The 24,944-nt window shown below is 34.9% G+C and overlaps 1 protein-coding gene across 3 annotated transcripts; it reads left to right on the forward strand.

Annotated features, from left to right (window-relative positions):
* On the forward strand, positions 1-24,609 carry LOC129947880 (filaggrin-2). 3 transcript variants are annotated; one of them, XM_056058628.1, is made up of 8 exons: positions 1-365; positions 4,568-5,213; positions 5,811-5,976; positions 7,642-10,991; positions 11,212-14,508; positions 14,564-14,671; positions 16,893-17,253; positions 22,698-24,609. In XM_056058628.1, exons 2-8 carry the CDS (start codon positions 5,124-5,126, stop codon positions 22,709-22,711), a joined length of 7,386 nt encoding a protein of 2,461 aa, XP_055914603.1. In that variant the 5' UTR covers positions 1-365; positions 4,568-5,123; the 3' UTR covers positions 22,712-24,609. The 3 variants fall into 3 exon arrangements, with proteins under 3 accessions (XP_055914603.1, XP_055914605.1, XP_055914604.1); XM_056058630.1 differs by having other exon boundaries at positions 2-365; positions 14,567-14,671; XM_056058629.1 differs by lacking the exon at positions 1-365 and adding an exon at positions 580-669.
* Positions 24,610-24,944: the final 335 nt, after the last annotated feature.

Here is a 24,944-nt window from a genome sequence, read left to right on the forward strand (position 1 = left end):
GTTACACAGAAGAAAGTGTTCTCTATCCTGTTCGTGACGGTATAGGAAAATTGTAATTTATTCGTAAAAAACGCTTTTAATTCTCCACTAAACAAATTAAAAATCGCAAGTCAAACTAACGCGCAATTCATTCCCTATAAAATCAAACGTCTACAACGTTAATTTCATCTGAATAATTAGTGTCGGAGTGTAATCGAATTGATCATTTTTTTTTGCAAAAAAATCTTTTGTCTATTCCGTTCTCTCATCATTCACACCTTACACACATCTATGTACACTCTTCTCCCCTAAAAATACAGACAAAAAGGTGAGATACAACAAAACTGCATGCCCGATTACTTGAAAGCGAGCGAGCGAGAAAAAGGGTAAGTATTAAAAAACATGCATATAAAAATGGTAACTTTAAATGTCCAAAGAGCTAAAGAGCAACAGAGCCCGATATAGTAGTGATTGACAAAAGTTGTGCGGTCGCGGTGGTGGTGTTGGGTAGATGGGTTGTAGCTGATCAAAAAAAAAAAATCTATGCTGAAACGATTCTAGAAAGGAACATGAGAAAAATTCTTTTTAATTTTCAGAGAAATAGAAATAAGATGAACCCTTGTGTCCGTGGTCGTCGGTAGAATGCAAGTTGTAGTTTTTATTTCTTTTATTCCTGGAAATTTTGATCGGGTAAATAAAGTTCTAGTTAAATACTAAAAAAACATTAAAACTGAATTCTGTACAACACGCGCGGAACCTTTCTTTGAATTGAATTGTTTGATGAAAATTAAAATTTAAATTTTTGTGTCTGTCATAACCTCATTGAGACAAGTGTGGGTCGAAGGGTGAAGAAATCGTAACAAAAAGCAATAGCACCATTAGTTTGTCAGGGAAGAGGTGGAAGTGGAGTAGAGTGTGAAGAAAACTTCATTGGCAAGTGAAATCCATAATTCTATCGAATAAATAAAGTCTCCATTTCTTTTTGCTTATATTGAACGACATAAACTTTGTGGTGCAGTTGCAGTGTGTTGGAGTTGTAGCTTTGTTGCACCTTGCATTGAAAACAACATTGAAGGTTTCTCTAAATTCAATTTCTTCTATCCAAAAAATGCACTTGATTAAGTGAAACTTGAAATAAAAGCCATCGAAGGCAAGAAGAAGAATTTTCTTTTAAAATTCATTTTGTGGCTACCCTCCCCCTTTTGTATGCTCTATGCTCCTTGGATCCATAACAGTGGGGCTGAAGCTGAACGGGTACGGTATTGAACATTGAAATTGGAAGCAGAAGCAGTAAGCAGATGAATTCGCCATTGCAAGACGCCACCGCATTTTTCGGTTCGTTCCTCAGGTTCCTTTTTGGTTTTGTTTGCCCTAAGTCGAAGTGGTATAGTGTGCGTAAATTGAGTAAAGTAAAAAGAAACAACATTAATAAATTTGCCATTTTGTTTTTGTTTCGTTGAATTCGAGATTTTTTCGCCGGTGTTCCGTTCTCACTCTTTGAGTTGTCCTCGTCTTCTTCTCTAATAAAATAAATGAGGTTTTAATGCCAATTTGTTCTACTAAACTGACAATGAGAACAAATCATGTTCTCTCATTTTGACATGTAGCGCTATCGCTATCGCTATTGCTATTGCTATTGAATCGAATTGAATTCTTTTAAAAGTACCCATTTACCCAATATTTTCCAGATACATCCGTGCATTTTTTTGATTCTTCGACTTAAACTGACTACTGAATGTGGCGGTGGCCTGTGGTCTGTGGCCTTCTAAAATCTAAATAATTACTTCTCCTTTTCTGTCTAGCTACTGATTTTATTCTCTTCGAATTTAGATAAAAAAAATAAGCTTGATAGGCATGATGTTAAATTAACTTATTACCTATCTGTTATACCGAAACGTGTGTTATTTGACAAATATCGATGTTTTGATGGATTTTGAATTATAACATTATATACAAGAATGACAAAAATTAATCAGACCTCCATAGCCACAAACACATTTAACAGACAAATCCATTAATTGAACCTCTACGATAACTTGATGCGGTCATCATCTTCTTGGAATGAAAGAAAAATGAAGCATCAAATGTTGTTCACCTTTTGGCACATACACTCTACAATGAGGGGCCACAGGACTTTGTGTAAATTTTGGGATAGTGACTCATTTTTCAGGGTTAACAAATAAATAAATAAGTAAATGATTTGTGTAATGCATTTAAGATTGAAGTTGTTTTTAATGAATTGGAAAGTTGAAACTGTACGTAGAAATCAATCAAGGGGCAATGCCACCTTTTGAAATAGAACAATAATGCTCTGTGACATTGATCTTATCCCATGGAGATTGCATCATCAATATTCTCTTTGTGACAATGTGGTGGATGCAGTTTATGGGTATTAATTTGCATTGTTCTTTTTTTTCGTCAAATGCAATGCATTTTATCTCGATCTATGTGTGTGGGGGAGAGGTTAGGGGGTTTCGCATGTTATAAGTTTATTTTAATAAAAATAAGTTGAATCAAAAAATTACTTGCATGCAGACATAAAGTAATATAATACATTCGAGCATCGGGCTTATGTATTTTCGAAATTTGATTATTAATTGAATTTAGTACCAACATGATATTTTATCAAAAAACATAGGGTCTTTGTATTATCGTATTATTTAAAAAAAATCATCTCATGAATTAGAAAGACTAGTTACTGATTCTTCAATCATTGTATGAGTCTAATAGTTCATAAAAACTAATAAAATCTTAGTTTAGTGCTTCAACCCCATTCTATTTAAAACTACTTTTTTTATTCACTCAGGTCAACATCATTCCCAACTATCTAAATTTTTATTATTCGAATTTTATATTATATCTTATGGTTTTTACGGTTGTTTTTCAATGAAATTGTTATAAATTTTAAGATAAGTCGCGTTTTTGTATATATCAAGTAAGTACGACATTATTAGTGTGAAACACAACATCATTTAAATGACCACCAAGCGAATTGTTACAAGCATCGATACTTTTGAGCTCATTTTGAGCACTTTTATATCACTTTGACATTGTTTATTAACAGAGGTACCCACCGAGTGCGGAATGTGTTTGTTTTCTTGTTCAAAAAATTGCCTTGTACCGCTTGTTTAAGCACCCATTCGACGTTTCTACGACGTTTGTTTGGTTTTAACAATTTGTAGTCGTTGTGTGAAAGTTAAGCGGTCCATTTTCGTAAATGGCAGATTTTCTATTGAAAACAAAATTGGTTTAATACCTTAGTTTGACAGATGTCGAATTCCAGCCCTATACTTTCGAAACCGCAAAATGGACAACCCCCCGTTAATATCAATCGCCTCGCATAGCAAACGTGGGCTGTAGTGTTTTTCTCGAGTTTAAACCTTGACTTGATCGAAATGAACTAGTGTTGTTCTTTTAAATTATCCAAGATATAGGTACTCCAAATTTGCCGACTTTTTCCGCTGATTTTAGCTTACAGCACTCATGTACTAGCGGGTGTTTATGCTTCGTAGACCCACAGCTACAAGGAATTACATATACATACCTACAACCGGTGTTTTAACAAATGTTCCTTTGGTGACCTTATAATTTATGAAAAAAGTATAATCTACCCAACCTATCTGATACTACAAATTTTGTTTGCAACCTTAAAATAAAATCATTCTTGAAATTATAAATAATTTGTTTTAAAGTGATTGGAAAACATTTAAAAAAGTTTCGAATATATGCCTGCTTTACAATTAATCAAAAGTGAGCACACTGACATTTTAATGGAACACCATCACGCATTTATTTGGGGATTGTAATTTTCTTGAACGCCTAGCTACCAGAAAACGGATTATATAGTTTTACTTTTTCTCACAGCAGAGCTATGAAACTTAACTAAAATCAATAAGCAGTCACCTTGTAGTACCCAGGGCTTGAAGGTTAGCGCGTAGGGTCTTGGGTTAATTCCTGCCTCTTGCGAGAAATTGATAAACAAAAAATGCTTTATCAAATTATCTTTCGGTGTCACTCCATCCTTGAAATGATTTGCACATTAGAATGGTTGAAAATTGTAGGTCACGAGGTCCTAGTTCTCTACGGACTGTAAAGTTTTGTAAACTTAATTTTTCTTTCCTATGGGTAAACATTTTCAGAAAAGTTATAGTTTCGTAATTTAAGACTTATCAATTCAATTTTTACTTGCTTTTTTTAAAAAAAAATTTTAGTATCGAATGCAACTAAGAAACCAACAGAGCTACGAGATACTAAATTATAAAAGACTAAAACCAGAAGTACTAGATCAACTTGAAGTTACAAAAGACCATAGTTAAGAAACACAAGGGATGAAAATCAAAGTTCGATTTCAATGAAGTGCTTGTTCATCAAATATATATTTATCATAATTAAAATTATATTTTCCTATAATATACAAAACCGCTTGTTTTCTTTTTTAAAATGTTTAATAGACTGCTAAGTTTTGACTTGCAGTAATAGTTTTATTTCCAAATTAAATACTTTATTTGAAATCTATTATAAATTATACCTAACTGTAATATAAAATTTTGTGTAAACTTATTAAAATAAATTTCTTTTTTCATTTTAGGATTGAAGAAGACTGAGGACTTAGGTTTAAACAATTAAAAACTAAAATTATATCTAGCCTGCCACGCATAACTATAAATTAAAAAAAACTACTCGAACATAGTTTTACACAAAAAAGAAAAGAACTTATGTAATTCGATTATTCTTAATTATTTTTTTTATTAAATATTTTAATCGAAGAAAAAACATCAGAAGTGGGAAATAATTTCTATCGTTGCTCTCCACAAATCATAGTTATCATTTCAATACAGCAGAAAACTACAGATAGGCTCAAAGCAACAGTTAAAAAAAACCTGTGATAAATACGAAAGAAAGGAAAGATATACAAAATCACGCAAAAATATTTAACGGTTTTTCTTCAAAAACGAAATCACACACAACAAAACCGATAAAATTTGATCACAAGAATTAACCTAAAAGGCTCGATTTAAAAGTAAGAAATACCCAAACAAAAAGGTTTCATTCCGTCAGCCAACAGCAGACGTGAAACAATAGTTGAAGTAGTCGTGTGGTGCACAGTCAACGGGAGTTTTTGCTGATGAGGATTCACTGGCAGCATGAGTACACTGGGGGGAAGTAGGGGAGAGCGAAATGCCAAGCCCAAGTTCGCAGCACTCGATATAAATCGAATGTACAAAAATAGTCGTGTAAGTTCATTTATTAATTTAAGTTATTTGTATGCTCACTGAGGTGGTTGAAAAATATACTTTTTGGTTTGTTAGTTGCGACTTAAAAGCAAAAAAGGGTTTTTAGAGCCAGTTAAATAAACAAAGCATTTTTAAAAACAAAAAACCGATGAGCTATAAAGTTGCCATTATGAAGTGTTGATTAATTGACTTTAAATTATTTATTGTTATTTTTATATGACACAATTTAATTATTTAAAATTATATTTATTCGAACCTAAGTGGGTATTGATCATAGCTTTCACTCAAACAAAAATATTTATAATACAATCTCGAATTCGGTGTAAATATTTTAGTTACGACTAACGCTAGTTTTGTTTGACATTCTCAATACAAATCTTCTCCGATCAATTCCATTCAAATTTTTAAACGAATTTAGATTTAATCAATTTCTAAATTAAAATTTGCATAGCAAATTATAAAATGTATACATTAATGGCCTATTATTAAATATTTTAAGAAAAAAAAGTACATTTTATCTGAATTACCACAGCATTGTTGTTTTTATTTTATTTGCTTTAAGTTACAATAAAATTATGTTTGTTTTTTTATTTTTAGGGCGAATCTGTCGAACCATCTGCACAAAAAAATCAAGTGCCCCGTAAACATGGAATGCAAAGTTTGGGCAAAGTGCCGTCCGCTAGGCGACCACCAGCTAATCTTCCATCCTTGAAAGCTGAAGTTAGTTCGCCGAATAGCAATAGCAATACACCTGGACAAGAAGGTAATGTAAATTATAAAAAAAATATGATTTCGAAATCACATTCAATAAAAAAAATATGATTTCGAAATCACATTCAATAAAAAAATTATAAGTTCAGATTCTAGTTCGGTCAATCAACAAAATCCAACTACGAAATATTTCAATGTTTTGTATGCCTTTTAAACATTTAATATTTTTCTTCAATTACGAAGTTTTTTTATTCATGAAAATGGATAGAAAACCTAACATCATTTCCTCTAAACATTTGTGTTTAGTGTTTTATTGTCTCACAACTCTAAGCAGCTTGGCTATTTGTATGATATGAAAATGTGCACTGAAAAATGAGGCATTTTAATCTAAATATTAGTTTCTTTTTAACTTTTAAAGTGTTGTGGAGGTTTGCATTTGAAGAGTAGGAAAGCTTTGAAAATCAAAAAAAAAAAATATTAGTAATGAAAAAAAAAATTTAAGAGTGCTCTAAAATTAATTTTTCGAAACAATTTAAATCTTTTTATTTACGTACTTAAGGTGGGGCTACAGTCCTGTGTGATCTAGGGCCTCACCCAACAAACTTTTCCATCTAGCTCGGCCCTTAGCTAGATGTCTCCAGTTTCGCGCTCCAGGTTGGGTGAGGTCACTTTCCACTTGTGCGCGCCACCTGTTTCGCGGTCTTCCTCTACAGCGCTTTCCTGTGGGTGTGGATTCGAAGACTTTCCGGGCCGAAGCATTGGTTTTCATGCGTTCAACGTGACCCAGCCATCTTAGCCGTTGGACTTTTACCCTTCTGGCTAAGTCTGCGTCGCTGTACAGCCCGTACATCTCGTTCCATGTTCTCCTCCACTCCCCTTCCATGCATACGAGCCGTAGATCACTCGAAGAACTTTTCTCTCGAAACGACCAAAGATGCTTTCATCCGCTTTTGTCATAGTCCATGCTTCTGCACCGTATAGCAGGACGGGGTTATATAGTGACACTTTGGTCCCTCGAGAGAGGGCTTTACCACTCAATTGCTTTCTTAGCCCAAAGAAACGGCGGTTAGCAAGAGTTATTCTTCGTTTGATCTCAGCGCTGGTGTTATTTTCTGCGCTTACAGCGGAGCCTAGGTAGACGAAGTCCTTAACTACCTCAAAGTTGCGTCTGTCTATGGTGACGTTTTGACCAAGACGTCGGTGTTGTAGGTCCTTTCTCGACGACAGCATGTACTTTGTTTTGCCCTCATTAACCGTTAAAACCGTAGTGCAGAACGTGTAAGTTCATTCAAGTTACACATAACCATCTTATCACCAGAGATTAATCCCCCACCTACCCCTTTGTAGATCAAAAGGAACCTTCAGTCCAAAAAGGGTCGTATCTCAATTAATGTATTAACATTAATTAAACTTCAGTGTTGTCAATTCTACTTAACAAAACATAAAAAGTTTTCAAAATATAAAATAAAAAGTCTTTAGAATAATAAAGTAATATAAATAATGACAATGGGCTTACTAACCAAGTATACGTCTGAATACGACCACGACCACCAATATCACGGCTTTGATCGTTGTATATTTAACCTTAAATTATAATTAATCGCTGCATACAAATTTTTAATTATCTGTAAATGTAGATACCTTTAATAAATAATATTTTTCCTGTCTAGATAACTATTATATATTTTTTGGAAAATTTGATTTTTCTTTGATCTAGTTGGAACATCTAATCAAATATCTGGCGGCGCATCTCAAGGAACATCCGTTAACTCACCAGTGGTGTCACATTCAAGCAGCGTCAGTTCAATCGCAACTAACAATAATAACATCCACGCAAACGTCAATACAAACAGCTCTTCTAAGTTGCTAAACAATATATCGTCGTCTAACGAAAGGCATAACACAACCTCACATTCTTCTTCACATTCAACACTTAATAATAGTTCAGCGATAACATGGTCATCGGTAACAACGGGCCACGATCACCTGAACAACTCTGGTGGTGGCGGCGGAGGCAAGAACTCTGCTCCACCGCTTTATCAAAGTCCACAATTCCAACACGAATTTCCATCATTAGATGGTGCTGGTGCTCCCAGCCACCAAAAAGGAGCATCCTCATCATCTGCGTCAGGAAATCAACAGCACCAACCACATCAACAACAGTATCACCACAACAACCACAACAGCAACAACAACAACAATTACAACAATCATCAACACCAACACCAACAACAACAATACAATCATCAAAACTACAGAGATGGCAATGGCGGAAGAGACGAACGAGATCAATATCATCACCAGAACAAACAACAGCATCAATACCAGCATCATCATCATCACCAACAGCAAAATCACCACCATCAGCATTCGTCGTCGAGGATGACGACACAAGAGGGCGATGTGCAACAAGTGAGTCTAAGACCACAAACGGATGCAAATACATGGATAAACCAGCAACAAGGTGGCAAGCAGCAGCAGCAAGTACAAAGCGAAGCTGGCCAACAACAGAACAACAGCAACCAACAGGGCCAGGCCCCCCTACAAGCTGTTCCGCCGCCGTTGCTAGCTTTAATGCCATCATTTATGGTGCGTGGGGGTGGTGGATCCTCTGCATCGTCTTCAGATACACAGGGACGCTCGTTAACGCCACCAGCAGCTGGTGCAGATTATCAATATCATCGCCAGCAAAATGGCGGCAACGAAAGAGGACATTTTTCGTCAGGGAATAACAATAGAGGAGGAAATAATCAAAAAGATTATCGTTCAAATTCCCCAAATGTAGGTGGCAACAGCAACAGCAATTCATTCCGATCAAATGTTAATATGATGGGTAAACGGCCGGCTCAAGTTAATACACCCCCTCCCCAGCAACAGCGTCAAAATAAGGAGTTGTCTACATCGAACCTTCCACCACCATACGTAGAACCCGAAGTTGCACTTCAACAACGGCCAATTATAAAAGAAGAAGACTTAGAGCGTCTGAATGCAATCGCCAAAGATGATAGTTGGACGCAACAAGATGATGTTGAATATAATCCAAAATTGGCATATTCTGACGATGAAGATGAATCGCCTTCGCCCGATGCCGAAAGACAGCTACCAGTATTCCCAGCGAACACAACAGCCAAGATAAACAGCGAACAAAAATCTAACATTAAATCTACTGCAGAGCCCAGTAGATCGTGGGCACGAGACAGAGATTCATCCAAAGAGCATCAGCAGCGAAAATCTGAAGATAATAATTCATCAACTTCGCAACAGAATGGCCATCGAGGAGTAGTTGCTCTAGATGCCGGAGTTTACGAACGCGCAAAGCAACGCAAAGAAGAAGAAGAAAAACGGGAGCTCGAGCGTCGCCAAGCGGCTGCAATGAAACTATTAGAACTAGAAAAGAAATTGAATAGCAAAAAAGCGGCAAATTCTGGTGCGGGTAGTGATAATGATTTAGCAGGGGCCTCTGGAGGAGCAGGCATTAGTGCGACAATAACTAATGCTGGGTCATATGAAGACAGCCGCCAAAAAGACGATGATTATCACCATCAATCGACACGGGATATGGGTGGTCGTCGTGGATACCAAAAAGATGGTGGCAACAGTGGTGGTCGCGATTATAACCGGTACGATCGAGGTGAGAGGGATCGGGATCGTGATCGAGAACGTGACCGCGACCGTGATTATGGGCGTGGTGGTCCACAACATCATCAAAAGCCTGGATTTTCGGCTCATTTCCAGTCGAATTTGCCACCTCGATTTCAAAGACAACAACAATTACTCCTTCAACAGCAACAACAGCAGCAACAACAACAGTCTAACCAATCTAATACAAGATCCATCACTGCCAATCAACAACAGTCGACAGGCGCCGCTGGAGGGTATTCATCCCATGAAAAACAATATGATTCAAATCGGTATGGTCATAACTCGCATTATAGATCGCAACCCCAGCAACGCCGCAATGACGGTGGTGATATGATGCGACGTAATGATCGAGGCGATCGGGATCACGGTGGCTATAGATCCGGTTATAATAGAAATCGAAATGATGATCAAAACGAACACGACGATCGTTACAATAGACGAAACAACGATGATTACCATCGCGGAATGTCTCGCAGTATCTCAGACTCTTCGCAGCGCAAGACAAGTGTTTCATCTAATGATGATCCACAGCAACAGCGTTCTTCTGATTTTCTAGGAGCAGCTGGAGGAGTTGCGTCCTCATCAACGGTGGCGTCTTGGGCCGAAGAGACCGATGCAGAACTTCGACGCCAGAGGGATGAAAGTTTTTCCAGTGGCCACAGTCGCAATGAAGATGATATTCAAGTAAAACACATTTTGCAGCGTCCAGCGCAGCACCAGAAAAGTGCATCCGAAAGCAGCACTAACACAACAATTGACAAGCTTCCCAGCACAGCCTCTGACAAAGATAACTCTTACACGTCGACGGTTGCGACAAAGGAAGTGGAGCAAAAGGACAAAGAAAACACTCCAATTAGTGAGCCTTTGTCTTTCGTTCCAACTCAAATATTGCGTCGTTCGGAGAGTCCATCGCCACAAGTTGGCAACGATCAAAACAATAAAGAAAAGTCCTCGTCCATTAGCGAGGGAAGTATTGCGGAATCTTTAAACAAAAGCGATCAGCAATTGTACGAGCAAGTTGATCAAAAGGAACAAGTCCCTAGTGGCATTGAAACTCAACAAAGAAAACGGAAAGATAGTGAAAATGGAAGTGTTAGCGGTTCGGTTACTAAAAAGGATGATGAAAAAGTTGATGATAGGTTGCAACGTGGTGGAGATCATAAGCGGCCAAGCCCGAGAGGAACGGGAGGCGTTAATGAACGTAGACATGACATGCGTGGGCCACCCTCTCGTGGATACGGGTCATATCGTGGTGGACCAAGCAGTGGCGGTGGAAGCTGGAGCCGACGTGGAAGTGGAGGCGGTATGCGTATGGGTGGTAGTAGAAACTATCAAAACGACTGGAGTGAATCTGAGAATTCCGAGGATGTTGAAGATGATGGATACGGAAGGCGATCAGAAAGAAGCTCAAAAGTTCAAAGAAAAGTGAGTTATTGTCTTGCCTCAATTTGTGATTATTATTCCACAGATAAATAAATAGTTTAATGCCGTGTTGTTTTTGTTAAAAAAATATGCATGTTTATAAGAATGTGCAGCGTTCTTAAAATTTTGTAAATATATGATTTATATTGTTTCCTACACTTACATAATAACAAATTAGTTTTTAATTGCATTTTTAATGAAACTTTTATTAATTTCTAAACAGGATCATCTTGGTCGAGATCAGAGAAGAGTTGGAGGTGGTGGAAGCGGCGCAGACAGCGGCTCTCATAAAGAAGGATTTGCTCCACGTGGTGAACCTTCAAGACGTGGACGTGGAGGAGGAAATATCGGTGGAAATTCACGAGGAGTGTCGGATTCCAATTCCGGATATCGACGTGAAAACAGAGGAAGCAATAGTAATATCGGCCCTCGTCGCACAGGTGATAGTTACAGTTCTCAACGTTCTACACATGACGATCAAAAAGAAAAGAAAAGTATATCAGAAGACTCACCGGAAACATCTGATAAAACAAAGCAGAATCAACTGGCACTTACAGCCGGCTTAAAAAAATCTGAAAGTGGTGTTTCCGATGCAGAAAAACCCAAGCCGAAGCAACAAAGCCCTCAGCCAACAAAAAAACCAGACGATGGCAAAAAGTCATCTCCTCCCAAAAACTTTGGTTCTGGATCTGGTTATCAAGGTATCCGAAAAGAAAGTACGTCAAGTAATAAAAACGACGATAAAGCAGATTTTGAAAAAGATAACGAACGTAAAAAATCTCTGTCCAAAGAGAAAGACCAAGTACAGCAACAACAACAACAACGCAGTAACAGTTCTGGTCAAATAAGCACTCAGCAAAGAACAGGTGGAAGCTCTTCAGGTATGATACAGAAGAAGGACGAAAGGCCATCAATGTCATCCTCTGCTTCATCTAAAGCAGTAACATCTACAACAAAGCCCCCACCGGGGCTTGGCTTTAAACAACCAAGTTCTTCAATTATGAGTAATCAGTCTTCGACGGGCAGTTCAGCAAATAAGGATTCCGTATTACAAAAAAGTAAATCTTCAACCGACGCTCGTGGAGCAAGTACACCGTCTTCTTCAACGCCCTCTCAACAATCTTCTTCATCTACTTCCAATAACAACAAGAATCTACCAACGCGAATAAATAAATCACAGCAACAATGGGAAACAAGTAGCAGAACTTCATCGGCCAATAATTGGGAAAAAGGAGACAAATCTCCCGAAGCACTACCAATGGATAATACATCTGGCAGTGAAAGTAAGGAGAAAAAAGCGATCGCAACTGACAAATCGGTAATTGATGGTGTCAACGCTCCTGTAAACACTATAATATTCGAGAACACAAATTATAAAACTGCAGCACAAATCCAACAACAACCACAAGTAAAACGACAAGGGTCAAACCACTCAGATACGTCCTCTTCCCAAAGCAGCCAGGTTAATCAAAAATCATCAGATATACCACAAGTACAGCAACATCAACAACAGGTCGAGGCAGTCACAACAACTATTTCGCAAATGTCATTCAATAACAGTAGTAATCAATCCGGAGGAGCAGTTCCTGTTACGGAAACTAGCAGTGGGAATGACTATGACAAGGAAATGAAACTGGGATTTGCATTTGAAACAGAATACTCACATATGGCAGAAGAAAAGAATACAACCGCCATTTCTACAGCTTCTGCTTCGGTTTGTACAAAAACTGTGCCGGCTAAGCTTACGACAGGTCTACAGCCAATTCCAACTCAAGGTGGGGCACCTCCAGTGACTTCTGGTACGCCAACTGGTCAGCAGAATATAATTTCTACCACAGATCTCAATATGAAAATTGCAAGTGTGAAAAAAGTGTGGGAAAGCGTCTCACCTATGCCGACAGTTATGGAGCACGTAGCTGCAGCCGCTGTTGTCGCTGCACAACAAGTAAGTGAAGTGGAAGCTGCTCAGCATTTGACGTCAAACTACAGCAACCCTCAGCACATACAACATTATGCGGTGGCACATGCTGGAAATATCCATATACAGCATGCACTTTCATCTCCTGGACCACAACCTGTTTCCTATGGGAATTCATATGACCCCGGTATAGAGCAACATTTTGGACAAAAAGATGTCTCAGATTCAGATGGTTCGTCAGTTGTGGGTTACAGTCCAAGTCCCCAACACGGCGGGCAAGTTCAAGTACCATCTGGGCCAGGTGGCCATGGAGTTTCCAACCTAGTATTGAAACATGTTGCAGATGCAGTAAAAGTAAAAGCTACTCAACAGCAAATGCATCCAGCAGGCTTGGGTATGTCACCACCTCCCCCAAATGCAATGCAGCAACAGCAGCAAGCAGTACAACAGCAGCAAGCAGTGCAACAACAGGCTGTACAGCAGCAGCAACATGTTGTACAGCAACAGCAGCAACATCAACAACAGCAACAACAACAGCAGCAACAACAACAGCAACAACAACAGCAGCAACAACAACAGCAACAACAACAGCAGCAACAACAGCAACAGCAGCAACAACAACAGCAGCAACAACAGCAACAACAACAGCAGCAGCAACAACAACAACAGCAGCAACAACAACAGCAGCATCAGAGTCAAATGCATCCAGCTGCAGTTGCGGCGGCTGCGGCTGCTGTAGCTCAGCAACAACAACAGCAGCAACCTCAGCCCTTCTATCAAGCATCTCAATTTACAGGGATACCGACAATTCCAAGTCCACCAGCTGTGTTATTTAATTCAGGCACAATGCCGTCACAAAGCGGCCTCTATGCTCCATTCCAAATCGATCAGGGTCGATCACAATTTTCCCAATTTCCTCCAGCTCCACACTACGGCACAACTGGTAGTGGACCATACAATGCGTACATGCAAACGCCTCCTAACATGCCAACTGCGCCGGCACCCGAAATGTATTCGAATATTCCATCTCAATTCCGAATGAGTGGAGCGGTTCAATCGCCCTTCAATCAGAATCAACAATTAAATAACCCCAATACTGTTCTTATATCGTCTAACTCAAATTCACTTATGTCTGCCTCGGTCAAACCAACGTCTCAACAACTAGGAACGATAGGATCGAAGAACAATGCGGGAGCTGTAGCTGTAGCAGCTGCTTCGGGCCCATATGCTCAACAGTACATGGGACTATATCCACCACAACAAGCACCACCACCTCCACTTCAATCGAATAGCTATTATTCAAATTCGGCTGGTGGTCAAGGTCCTTTCTATGGTGGACCGGCGGGTGCGGGAGCTACCCAAAGCTATGGTCTCCAAACTGCGGCAGGTATGTTCGGAGGTCATGCTGGCCCAGGTGGCCCAACAACAGGACCTCCGCCGCAATCGGCGCAACAAATTGCGAGCTTCAATTCGCAATTTATGAATTCGCCTTTGTTGACTGCTGCCGCAATAAATCAATTTCGTGGTGGTCCAACACCACAGCAGACAGCAGCCCAAGCATACATGAAATCGAATCAAGGACAAAATCATATGCAGGATTCAGTAAGTTAAAACTCAAAATATTTATACTTCATATATTTATTTAAAATTTTGCTAGCAGATGGGTCGCCAATTAAAAAGTCCCTTAGGCGCTGATGTGAGCCTCAACTTAGCAAAACAAGTGCAATCCCAACCAAGCCCACCGCATCATAAAAATTATCAAAGTGTAAGTAAATTTTTAAAAAATCATAACTGGTATGATATATTTTCACTAAATAAAATGTACACTAGGCGAAAAACGCGTAGACCGTTATTTACGGAAAAAAACTATCAAGAAAACAAATTTAGGAAACAATTTGATGAATGTCCCATACAAAGCCATCACAAAACGCTTTTTAATATCTAAGTATTGAGACTGAAGTCGTTATGAGTATAGTATGACAAGATTATTGACTTATGGTAGCTTAAGAATCGTTTAAATAGAATAGAACACATCTATTACAATTATTGTAATTCAAGTACAAAATTTGCAAAAAACTATACATTTTATTGTACTCCTTTTTTGTGTTAACAAAATTGTACTTGACATTTAAAAGTGAAATATGTACAAAATGAACTTCCTGCTTCACCAAGAATTTTCATTTACAAGATTCAAATGTATAAGCTTTCATGTTTTTTATATTATGTTTCTATTTCATAACAAAAAAACAGTTTTCAGTTTAGTTGTGACTATTTTATAAAAAGCCTCAAAACCTGGTATATTTGTTAGAAATATGTTTTCGATCATATAGCGGATTTATAATGGACGTTGTTGGAGGCATAGTAGTAGCATAAGCAGTGGTGATGAAGTAATTTTGTTTTAATGAGCTTTTCGAGTGAGAAATAATTTCTCTAGTTGAAGGACATGTTACAAACAGAACTGAAAAAGTAGCAACTATCACTGCATTGGCAATAGGGACAGTATCATAGGGTTGCCTACATCCATGATATTTCCTCCACAACTTTTGAATCTGTATCGCAAATACATTTTTTTTTTCGCGAACAACAAAACTCATTGTCTGCCTTGCCCATCTTGATGTTGACTCTATAGAATTTTACAATTCTATGAGCATGATTTATACAATTTAATGGCTTACAATTACAAGAGAAAAAAAAGTAATTTGGGAAAATTGTTGTTTTTGAAAGCTCTTTGTAATTTTACTGAAATATTAATATGAAACTTCAGATGCTTCAAAAACAAATGAAGTGGTTCGTGGAACAACTGAAATGAGGTCTCTCATTCCACAACCCCAATCTTTGTAGACTGAACCCCAGGCGAAAAACCGGTGAAATTACTTCACACAGTGTCAGGTCACAAAAAACATCTGGACTAAACTAGATTTAAAGCGATCAAAGTACTTGCAATCTCTAAGCAGATCGCATATAAGCTTGATAATCGGTGTCATAACTGAACACTGTCTAATAGGAAGAAAGAGCGTCACGCGGCTAGGCGTATTTTTAAATGACTTGCAATAATTGTATGGATGAGGAAGAGGAGGAAACAGTACTTCAACTCCTCCGTACATTCCCTGTTTTAGCTCAAAAACGCAAGAATTACCTATGAGAATTCTTCTATAATGAGATCTCAATCATATTAACATAATGTGTCTAACGTGAATCAAATCGACTATCACCAAGTTTCCCGTCTGTGTAAGCTGATTCAATTCGATTGAACAATTTCAGAATATAATTGTCACAATTTATTTTTGCTATGGTGCAATTTTAAAATGATTTCTATAAAATATTTAAATAAAAGTATCAAATTGGATGTGTTTAAATAACATTCTTACTTTTCTTGTGTTTTTCGAATTACTTAAGCTTTGTCGGTCAAAAGAATGTGTTTTTGTACTTAAATTGGGTAACTGAACAAATTTTCCATTTGTTTTTTGTAAGCGTCTATTGGTATAAATTTGACATCACCATGCACAGATCAAATTCGATTATTTTGACTGTCAACAACCAACAATCACCTTAGCGATTCCACCCCTGGTTTTATTGAGCACACATTAACATCAAAGATTTTTTTTATCACTACACTCCCAAAATTTGTTGCCCGCTCTAGGTATAAAAACACCTGTTATATCCAAAAATATACAATGTCCTATGCCAAAAACATACTCTTTAAATGAAAGGTAAACGGAACTGGTATTTTCATTCCCTGAATTCACTATTAAGCGATGTTTCTTAATATGTACTATCTTTTTTTATTGCAAATTACTCAATCACGTAAGAGCTAGGAGAACCAGCCAAAGGCAATGAATAATTTATTATAGAAATTAACTGAATGATGTTTTTCCGTTGATGTACCATAAATTTAATATTATTGTAATTCAGCTTGTAGCTTTTTTTGTTAATTAATTTTTTTTTCTTTCTTTCTTTTTTTGTGTGTTTGGAATTTCATTTTTAAGTGGGACTTGCAAAACCAAGTGATGCAGCAACAACAGCAACAGCAGCAAGTTTCCCAACAACAAAATACCCGTGGTGGCAACCCACAAAATAACATGAACCCTAGTGGTCGTGGGGCTGGTGGTCAGGGCCGATATCCTGCGCCAATTCAGCGACCAAATAACTATCCACAACATATGCAACCCTCTCAACCGCCACCTCAATCGCAACGACCGCTTCGACAAGGTCATTCGGGTGGCGGAGGTGGTGGAGGACCCCAGCAAAGTGGGCAGGGTGGGCCAGGCCCAGGTGGTGCTGGCAATCCATCAGGCGGGCCACAGATGAATAAACCGTATTATGCAAATAACGCCGGTGGAAGTAGAGGTAATTAGAAACAATCAATACCACATCAACTCCTTCCTCTGTCTCTCATGCTCACATTAAACATGTTATCAAAAAAATGGAAACAAATCTATACAAATATTTAAATAAAATTATATCTGTCGGCATATTTCAATTCTTTCAGTTAGTTTAAAAGTATAAAAAAAGTAATAATTATTATTAAAGATACGTTAATGCAATTGAAATATACTACCTTATAGTAATCAAAATTATGTTAATGATATTTTCTTCCTACATAAAATAAATATTTAGCTTTAATAATTACAGTTAAATTCAAAACAAGAATCAATACTATAAAAAAGTAACTACACTTTTAACATTACATATTTCGTTATTTATTTAAAATATATATATATTTTTATTTTTTACTTCGCAAATTATGTAATAAAAAAAACAAACGAATCAGAAACTTTAATCTTATGAAGTATACTGACAAGCTCAGAAGTTTGTTTAAAATTAACACATTAAATCTCTTTATACGATTATTTTAATAATTATAATACAGAAGAGATAATGATTATAAATAAAAATAATTTAAAGGTTAAAGCAGAACTGATTCCGCCTGAACAAAAACGGTCTTTTTTTTATTTTGTTTTGGTTTTTCTTATAGCTTTTTTTTTGTGTGGCTAATAATTATGGGTATGGTATTTAAATTTCAGAAATAGTGATCTGAGTATGAAATTTTAGTCGTATATATATTTTTTATTTTATTTTTTTTGCAGTACTTAAAAAAAATATTACATATTTACTTTCACATATTTCTATTGAATTTCTAAAATTAATGAAAGTCAATAATTAAAAGGCACATTTAAACTGTAACGCTTGAACACTGTATTATTTGTTATTTTTTTTTGATTTTTAATATAATATTTACAATTTGAAAATAAAGAAATTTGTAATAAGAAAACATTAAAAAAAACATTAAATTTAAACATTTATGTATCTCGTTTTGTTTTGATAAATATACGCGCAGACAAGGGTTTATATGTAAAGGGTGATATTTAGAAAGCTATAGGAAAGTTAAAAAAGAACATACAATTCGGAAAATGCATGAAATCTTTTTTGGAATCGATAGTACGGTCCATATAACTTAATTATTGAAGATTTTTGTATGCAAATGTTGACCTTAACTGCGCCTCAAATGGTTCAAATGCTTCAATGTTGTCTTCCAATGAGTCAATTGAAGCGAGTTTGTTTGTATAGACATGAGCTCTTTCATAGCCCCCCAAAAAAACGTGAAATAAAATGTTAATCGAACTCGCCTCTCAATAAGTCCATTGTTGCGCGTGCTGTGTGGCATGTGGCACCGTCTTGTCGAAACCACATGTGATGCAAGTGAAGCTCTTGCATTTTGGACAAAAAAAGTTGAAAATCATCTCACGGTAGCGCTTATCATTCACGGTTACGTCATTATCCTTGAAGAAGTACGTCCAATAATGCCACCAGCCCATAAACCGTACCAAACTGTAACTTTTTATGGATGCATTGGTAGCTCTTGCAATTCTTCTGGCTGATATTCACTCCAAAATCGACAATTCTGCTTATTTACGTACCAAATGAGCTACAAATGAGCTTCGTTACTCGCTGGAAGAAGCGCCTGATGATACTTCTTAACAGAGCTCGCATTTTGATAATAAAATTTAATAATTTGCAATCGTTGTTCGTTTGTAAGACGATTCATGGTTAAATTATAGACTAAACTGAAGATGTTTGACAGTGAAACAAAACACGAAACGTGCGTTAGCTGTTTAAACCAGTTTGGCAAAAAAAGATAATAGCTAAAAAATCACCCTTTGTATACCTTTCTTATCTTATGTAAAGTGCGAACAATTACGAAATTGTTTTAAGTGACTGAACGTTAAAATAAGTGGGAAATTACACATTTGAGTTGTGCAGCTATACAAATAATTTGTACTTCTCTAACCAATATAATTAAGACAATGAATGAAAATTAGATTCAATAATTATATGTATCTTTTGTGTAAAATAAATGTGTAACTATTGCCCATAATTCAAATTCACAGCTGTTCATAATAATAGGGATTTACTTTGACAAGGCACACAATGTTTAGAAAGATTCCTTGAAATGATAAATAATAAAAATTAAGCTTACTCAGGGCGAAATGTTAGGAGGAAAAAATAATGATTAGGTTTCGCATAGTCCGTAAAGGACCAGGACGTAGAGGCTTACAACTCGCAACGATGCCTGTGTGCGAGTAGCGACAGGGTTGGAGGAGATATATAGTTGTTATGCCGAATCCAACGGCTAGTTTCAGAAAACACTTTTTAACACGAATTAGTCTTGTAGAATTTGTCGAGTCCTCGCAAGAAGTAGAACCCGTGAAAAAAAACTTTAGTTGACTCAGGCAGGAATTGAACTTAAGACCTACGCACTAACTAATACGTCAAGGAAAAGAAAAAAAAACTGAAACACAGAAGCAGTAGCATCATAGTGTGGGGTCACTTATACGGTTTTAGCGTTAGACCGGTTGGCAAATTCATGATAATCATTACCAAGGAAACATACTCGTCAAAACTTGTGAATGATTGGCTTCGCGATCATCGAACCTCTGTGGTACCCTGACCATCTAAATCCCCCGATCTCAATTCGATTGAGACTTTGTGAGGGAATGGATTCCATCTAGAAATACCAATTATGGCTTAAAATTAAAAAATAATGGAATATCATTCTGGTAAGTAAATGCCAAAAACTTGTTGAGTTCATGCCGCGTCATATAAAAGCCGCAAACAAAAATTAAGGAGGCTATTCTGGCTATTGAAAAAAAAAACAATACACATTTTTTTTATTTTCAAACTGACTGCTACTTAACTTAACTTCACCAATTCACATTTTATTTGACGTCCCCTATTATTTTCAACACTCTACAACGAAAAAACGATTTTGTGGAAACAAATTTGTTTTTGATAAATGTGCAAGATTGCAATTAATTGCAAACAGTTCGAAATGAGTATTATAATTTTGTACTATTTTTAAAAATTGGTTGATATGTTGCTTTCCCTATTATATTGAACAGCTGTGTATATATCGTTAGAAAGCAGTAGTACATCATATTTGTTGGTATTGACACAAAGCTGTAAACCATGGTGTTAAGGCAGTTAATGGTAACAAGGATTGCAAGAAGATCAAAAATTAATTGAAATAGTGTAGGGGCAACGGCCTAGTCACTGACAAAGATTCGGTTCCCGTCGATCACCGAAATCAAGCTTCAGTGAGCGTGGTTAGTAGAAAGATGGAGGACCGTCTCGAAACCTACCGTGTGCTGTTGTCATGTGTTCTTTCTTTCTATCTGTTCTTTCTCTTCTGTCTTGTATTAATGTCTTGTCTTGTTATCACCGCTCAAGGTGCTGTGTTCTCTACTCTGTACATTTATTTGCTGAGTAGTGTGAAATGTAATGTAATGTAATTGAAATAGTGTGTCATTGAAATGACAGTATTAATAGCTTTCGACGATCTGACTGGGCCCAAAATGATTTTTATATTAATGGTCAATAAAAGCAAATAAAGTCATAAATTGCGAATAATTTGCTTTAAAGTTTGAACATTCTTCTTATTTTAATTTGATTTAATGAATAAAATGATTTTAATAATGTTGAGTTTAGGCTTAGTTCAAGAGCATAATTTTCGATTGTATGCACTAAATAGTAAAAATAATATACAATTCTGCTTTGTTTATTCAGCGAAGCGAAATGCTTTTTTTTTAAATTTATATCAAAGTGTGTTAACAAAATAAAACAAATTTTCCATCGATCATACACTCTGCATCATGCATTAGTTCTTTCAAAAAATGACTCCATTGTTGTTCTTCAACAAGATGTGGTACATATAGTTTGTACTTTTTCCATGAAGAATAAGATCAAGAAGATTCATGTGGTATTTATGATGGTCCCTACATCAAAACCTCTAGCTAATAAAAAGTACATTTTAATTCTAGATGAAACATAAACATCTATGGAATTATAAATTATAAAACATTTCGTCTTAGTTTATTCATATTTGCAAAGTGTTTTCTTTCTTGTTGCTGCCCGTTTTTTAGCGAATTGTTTACGATATAACAAATATCGGTACGTTGTTTAACTCCATAGTATCTAATCATTTGTATATGCCTCGTTTGTGGACACTCTGTAGAACAAGTTTCATAAATTTAGCCCATTCTCCTTTTCTGTTCATAATAAAATATGTCGAAAGTATTGGCCTATGAATTATTTAATATTCAATGATTTCAATACAAAAACGAATAATTTGTGTTGAGGGGCAAAACACAAGGTTTTCTTACTTGGAAAACAAAACAATATTTAAAAATAACGACCATACTTCCAATTTCTTTATCAAATCTTAGATACTTTCGAAACTTTTTAATGTTTGGCAGATGAACGGCAACGGCGCGGCGTTGGCGAGCGTCGAGAAAAAGAACACAAAAATAAAGTTAAAAGTTGTGAAACTAATCGAAGTAGATACTATTCCAAAAAAACATATGAATGTTCATATAAGCGCAAAAATACTTGAAATGAGGGACTTCATATTTTTGGAATCTGCCAGAAAAGGTTAACTAAATTAAAATATATACTGACGGCTTATGTGTAATTATTTATTATCTATTTTCTATTTTATTTACTTTCGAGTTACATATGAGTAGCATCGTACAACGACTGGCGACATTTTAATATTTCGCCAAAATTAAAAATTATCTAATTCGCTAGTCTTCAAAAGAACCTAGTTAATCGAACTTTCCGAATTTTTATTGACAAATGTTCTTTTGTCAGACAATGCTGTAAGAGCCATGGTGCGGTCTTTTATCTTTTCCAAAGGTATGGAACGCCTATACATCATAGAAGGGGTTATGGATTTACGACTGATTCCACCCTTGAGTGAATAGTGCCCAGATGATATCATGGTGTTACCGGCTGATTATTTTTTGGCTGATAAAAATTGCGGGACACAAACCCCTTCTGAAAAGATTGAACAGAAAATAATTTAAAACGATCCCTCATAAAAGAGTGGTAACATAACAAATAAAATGATATATTCATATGTTTGAGAAACATCGCTAATACAGATTTTAATTTGTCCCTTTTGGAATATACAAATTTTAGAGAATACAAAGAAGTTTGTTATATTCATAACGTTTTATGAATTCATTATGATTGTTGAGTAAAAAACTTTAAAACTGATTAAGGTTCTTCTTACTGAAACTTTTTTTCAAATGAGGAACAATTAGGTATGATTATCAGAAATATATAAAAACAGAATTTTACCTAGACCATCAGTTTTGGTGTTTTTTTCTACTATAAATATGTTTGTTAAGGTACGTATATAAATTAAATAATTTGAAATATGCCGACAAAAATATCTACACCACAAAATTCGTTTATTAATTTTAATTATTTTTTCTTGTTTTTTTTTTTAGCAAATCATTCGTAAGCAACATTATTTAATGGAAATGAAATGAAGCATTAGCAAAACTAAAAATAAAATTAAGTTATTATTTCAATTCAGTCGACTCGTTAATTCAAAATATAAAAAAATAGACAACGTAAAGAAGCCCCCTCAATAAAAAAAATACTAAGTAATGTAAATTACAATTTATTTATAACTAGAATTAAAAAAGCTTCACGGACGAATGTTAATTTAGTTTATATTTTCATTTAAATAAAATGCTTAGAAACAAAATCATCAAATTGTGTAAAAAACGATCACCTAAATTATATTGTTTGCTCTTATTGAATTATATTTATATATTTTTATTATTAATTACATTTACAATTATGATTAAAAATTTAACAAACAATGTGAAAAATAATAATTTAATCTCTCAAATCATTATCAAACAAAAAATTAAACTTTTCGCATAAATAAAGTTTTCGGTAAAAAACAACGGTTAAAAGTGTGAGATATGTGAAAAAGAAAAGGATTTAAAAAAACTAAAAAAATAAGATATGTTGTCGACAGGATAGAGAAACACTTGAGAAATGCATTGAGTTTAATATAAATATTTGCTTAGTTCAACAAAGTCAGTTTTGAAGACTTGAAAAAGAACAAACATTTTGTATGTTAATAGTATCGCAACATGCATCGTGAAAATCAGTTCCAATGAAAAGGAGACTACCAGAGTTAATGAAAGATAAACGCGCATACATTCATACTAAAAATGTATAAACTATTTTCACGTTAGGTTGCAAACAAAATTGCATACTTAATTTGAAAATTTAGAGAACCTTTTTAAAATGAAAAACATAATATTAGCCAACAATTGTCTTAGGACATGAGAAAATAAAGAAATAATATTCAAACCAGTTCTTTCATAATATGGCAAAAAATAGATAATGTATTTAATAAATAATTTACATGAAAACGTATACAAAAAAAGAAAACGAAAATTAAATAAACTGAAAATGTTTTTGTCTTATTTATATTATTTTTTCTTCATAAATAATAAACTATTGATAAGAAATGAGTTTATAGCTAAATAACGCAAATATTTATGCTAATTAAAAATAAATAAATGAACCATATAATACAATGCATATATTATAAATAACATATAAAGCATATAAATGTTTTATAAATTTATAATCTTTAGGCACTTTCAAAGTGTAAAAGTAAATGCAAGAAAGAATACTATAGACATAATTAAATGAAACAACTTCGTTCTTTTATAGTATATAGTATTTCCCATTGTAATAAACAAAATGCAAACAACATACCATTCTAGTTTCTTTGCTTCAAAAAAATAATAACAAGAAAAACATTTAAACGCAGTTTTATGAATAATTTATTTAAATGAAAATTATTAGAAAACCTGCATACATTTTTCGAAAATATTAACACTTAGAAAATAATAATAATTATAAAATAATGTTATTTACTGTTTTATTTTATATTTTTTTTTATATTATTTTATGACAACAAATCTATTACTCAACTATCCTTCTTCTTTCAAATAATAAATAATATATACGAAAACAAAAAAAAAACATTATAATAAAAGCAAATATATGAATTAAATCAACAAAAAATTAATGATAGACTTGCGCGTCTTATATAGAAAAAATGATATAATTATTAAATTTAATTAAAAACATTTTTACTTTCAATTAAAAAATAATACATAAACATGAAAATGATAACAAGTATTCTAGAAGAAAATTGCTGTCAAAAATAAAAAGAGTAAAACTAACTGGAGAATGAATGAATAAAAAAATATAAACAAAAAAAGATATAATATTTAAATAATATTATTATTGAAATTATAAAAAGAAAAATAAAAAATGCAAAAAAAAAAGAAATATAATTTACACTTCTATCCAGAACAAAAAGGAGTTATTGTTTGTTTTAATTTATTTTTATGTTGGAATTTCAATTGATTATTTAGATGTCAACCCAATTAGCCAAGTGGGTTTCATACCAATTTAACTCGTCAAAATTCATCACAAAGTAGTAAGCTTATAGGAGGCTTTAAACTACGATCAGGGGCTCATCATAAGTGCATGTGTTAGTTGTAAAAAAATAATACAATTATAGCCTAACACACGCATAAAATACAAAACATAATAATTATTAACATTTAACATGAATTATTACAGTACAAAAAAATAAAATAAAGACGTTAACGATAGTGGAGCACTGGTTCCAAACAATGATTTTAATCTCACCT

The sequence above is a fragment of the Eupeodes corollae genome, chromosome 2, assembly GCF_945859685.1.
Source record: "Eupeodes corollae chromosome 2, idEupCoro1.1, whole genome shotgun sequence".
NCBI lineage: Eukaryota > Metazoa > Arthropoda > Insecta > Diptera > Syrphidae > Eupeodes > Eupeodes corollae.

What these genes read in the sequence shown, in the direction of transcription:
- LOC129947880 (XM_056058628.1), top strand. Translation starts at nt 5,124, where the DNA reads ATGAGTACACTGGGGGGAAGTAGGGGAGAGCGAAATGCCAAGCCCAAG. An exon ending in AAAATCATATGCAGGATTCA is followed by an intron (nt 14,509 to 14,563) that starts GTAAGTTAAAAC and finishes AAATTTTGCTAG; the next exon opens with CAGATGGGTCGCCAATTAAA. An exon ending in ATCATAAAAATTATCAAAGT is followed by an intron (nt 14,672 to 16,892) that starts GTAAGTAAATTT and finishes TTCATTTTTAAG; the next exon opens with TGGGACTTGCAAAACCAAGT.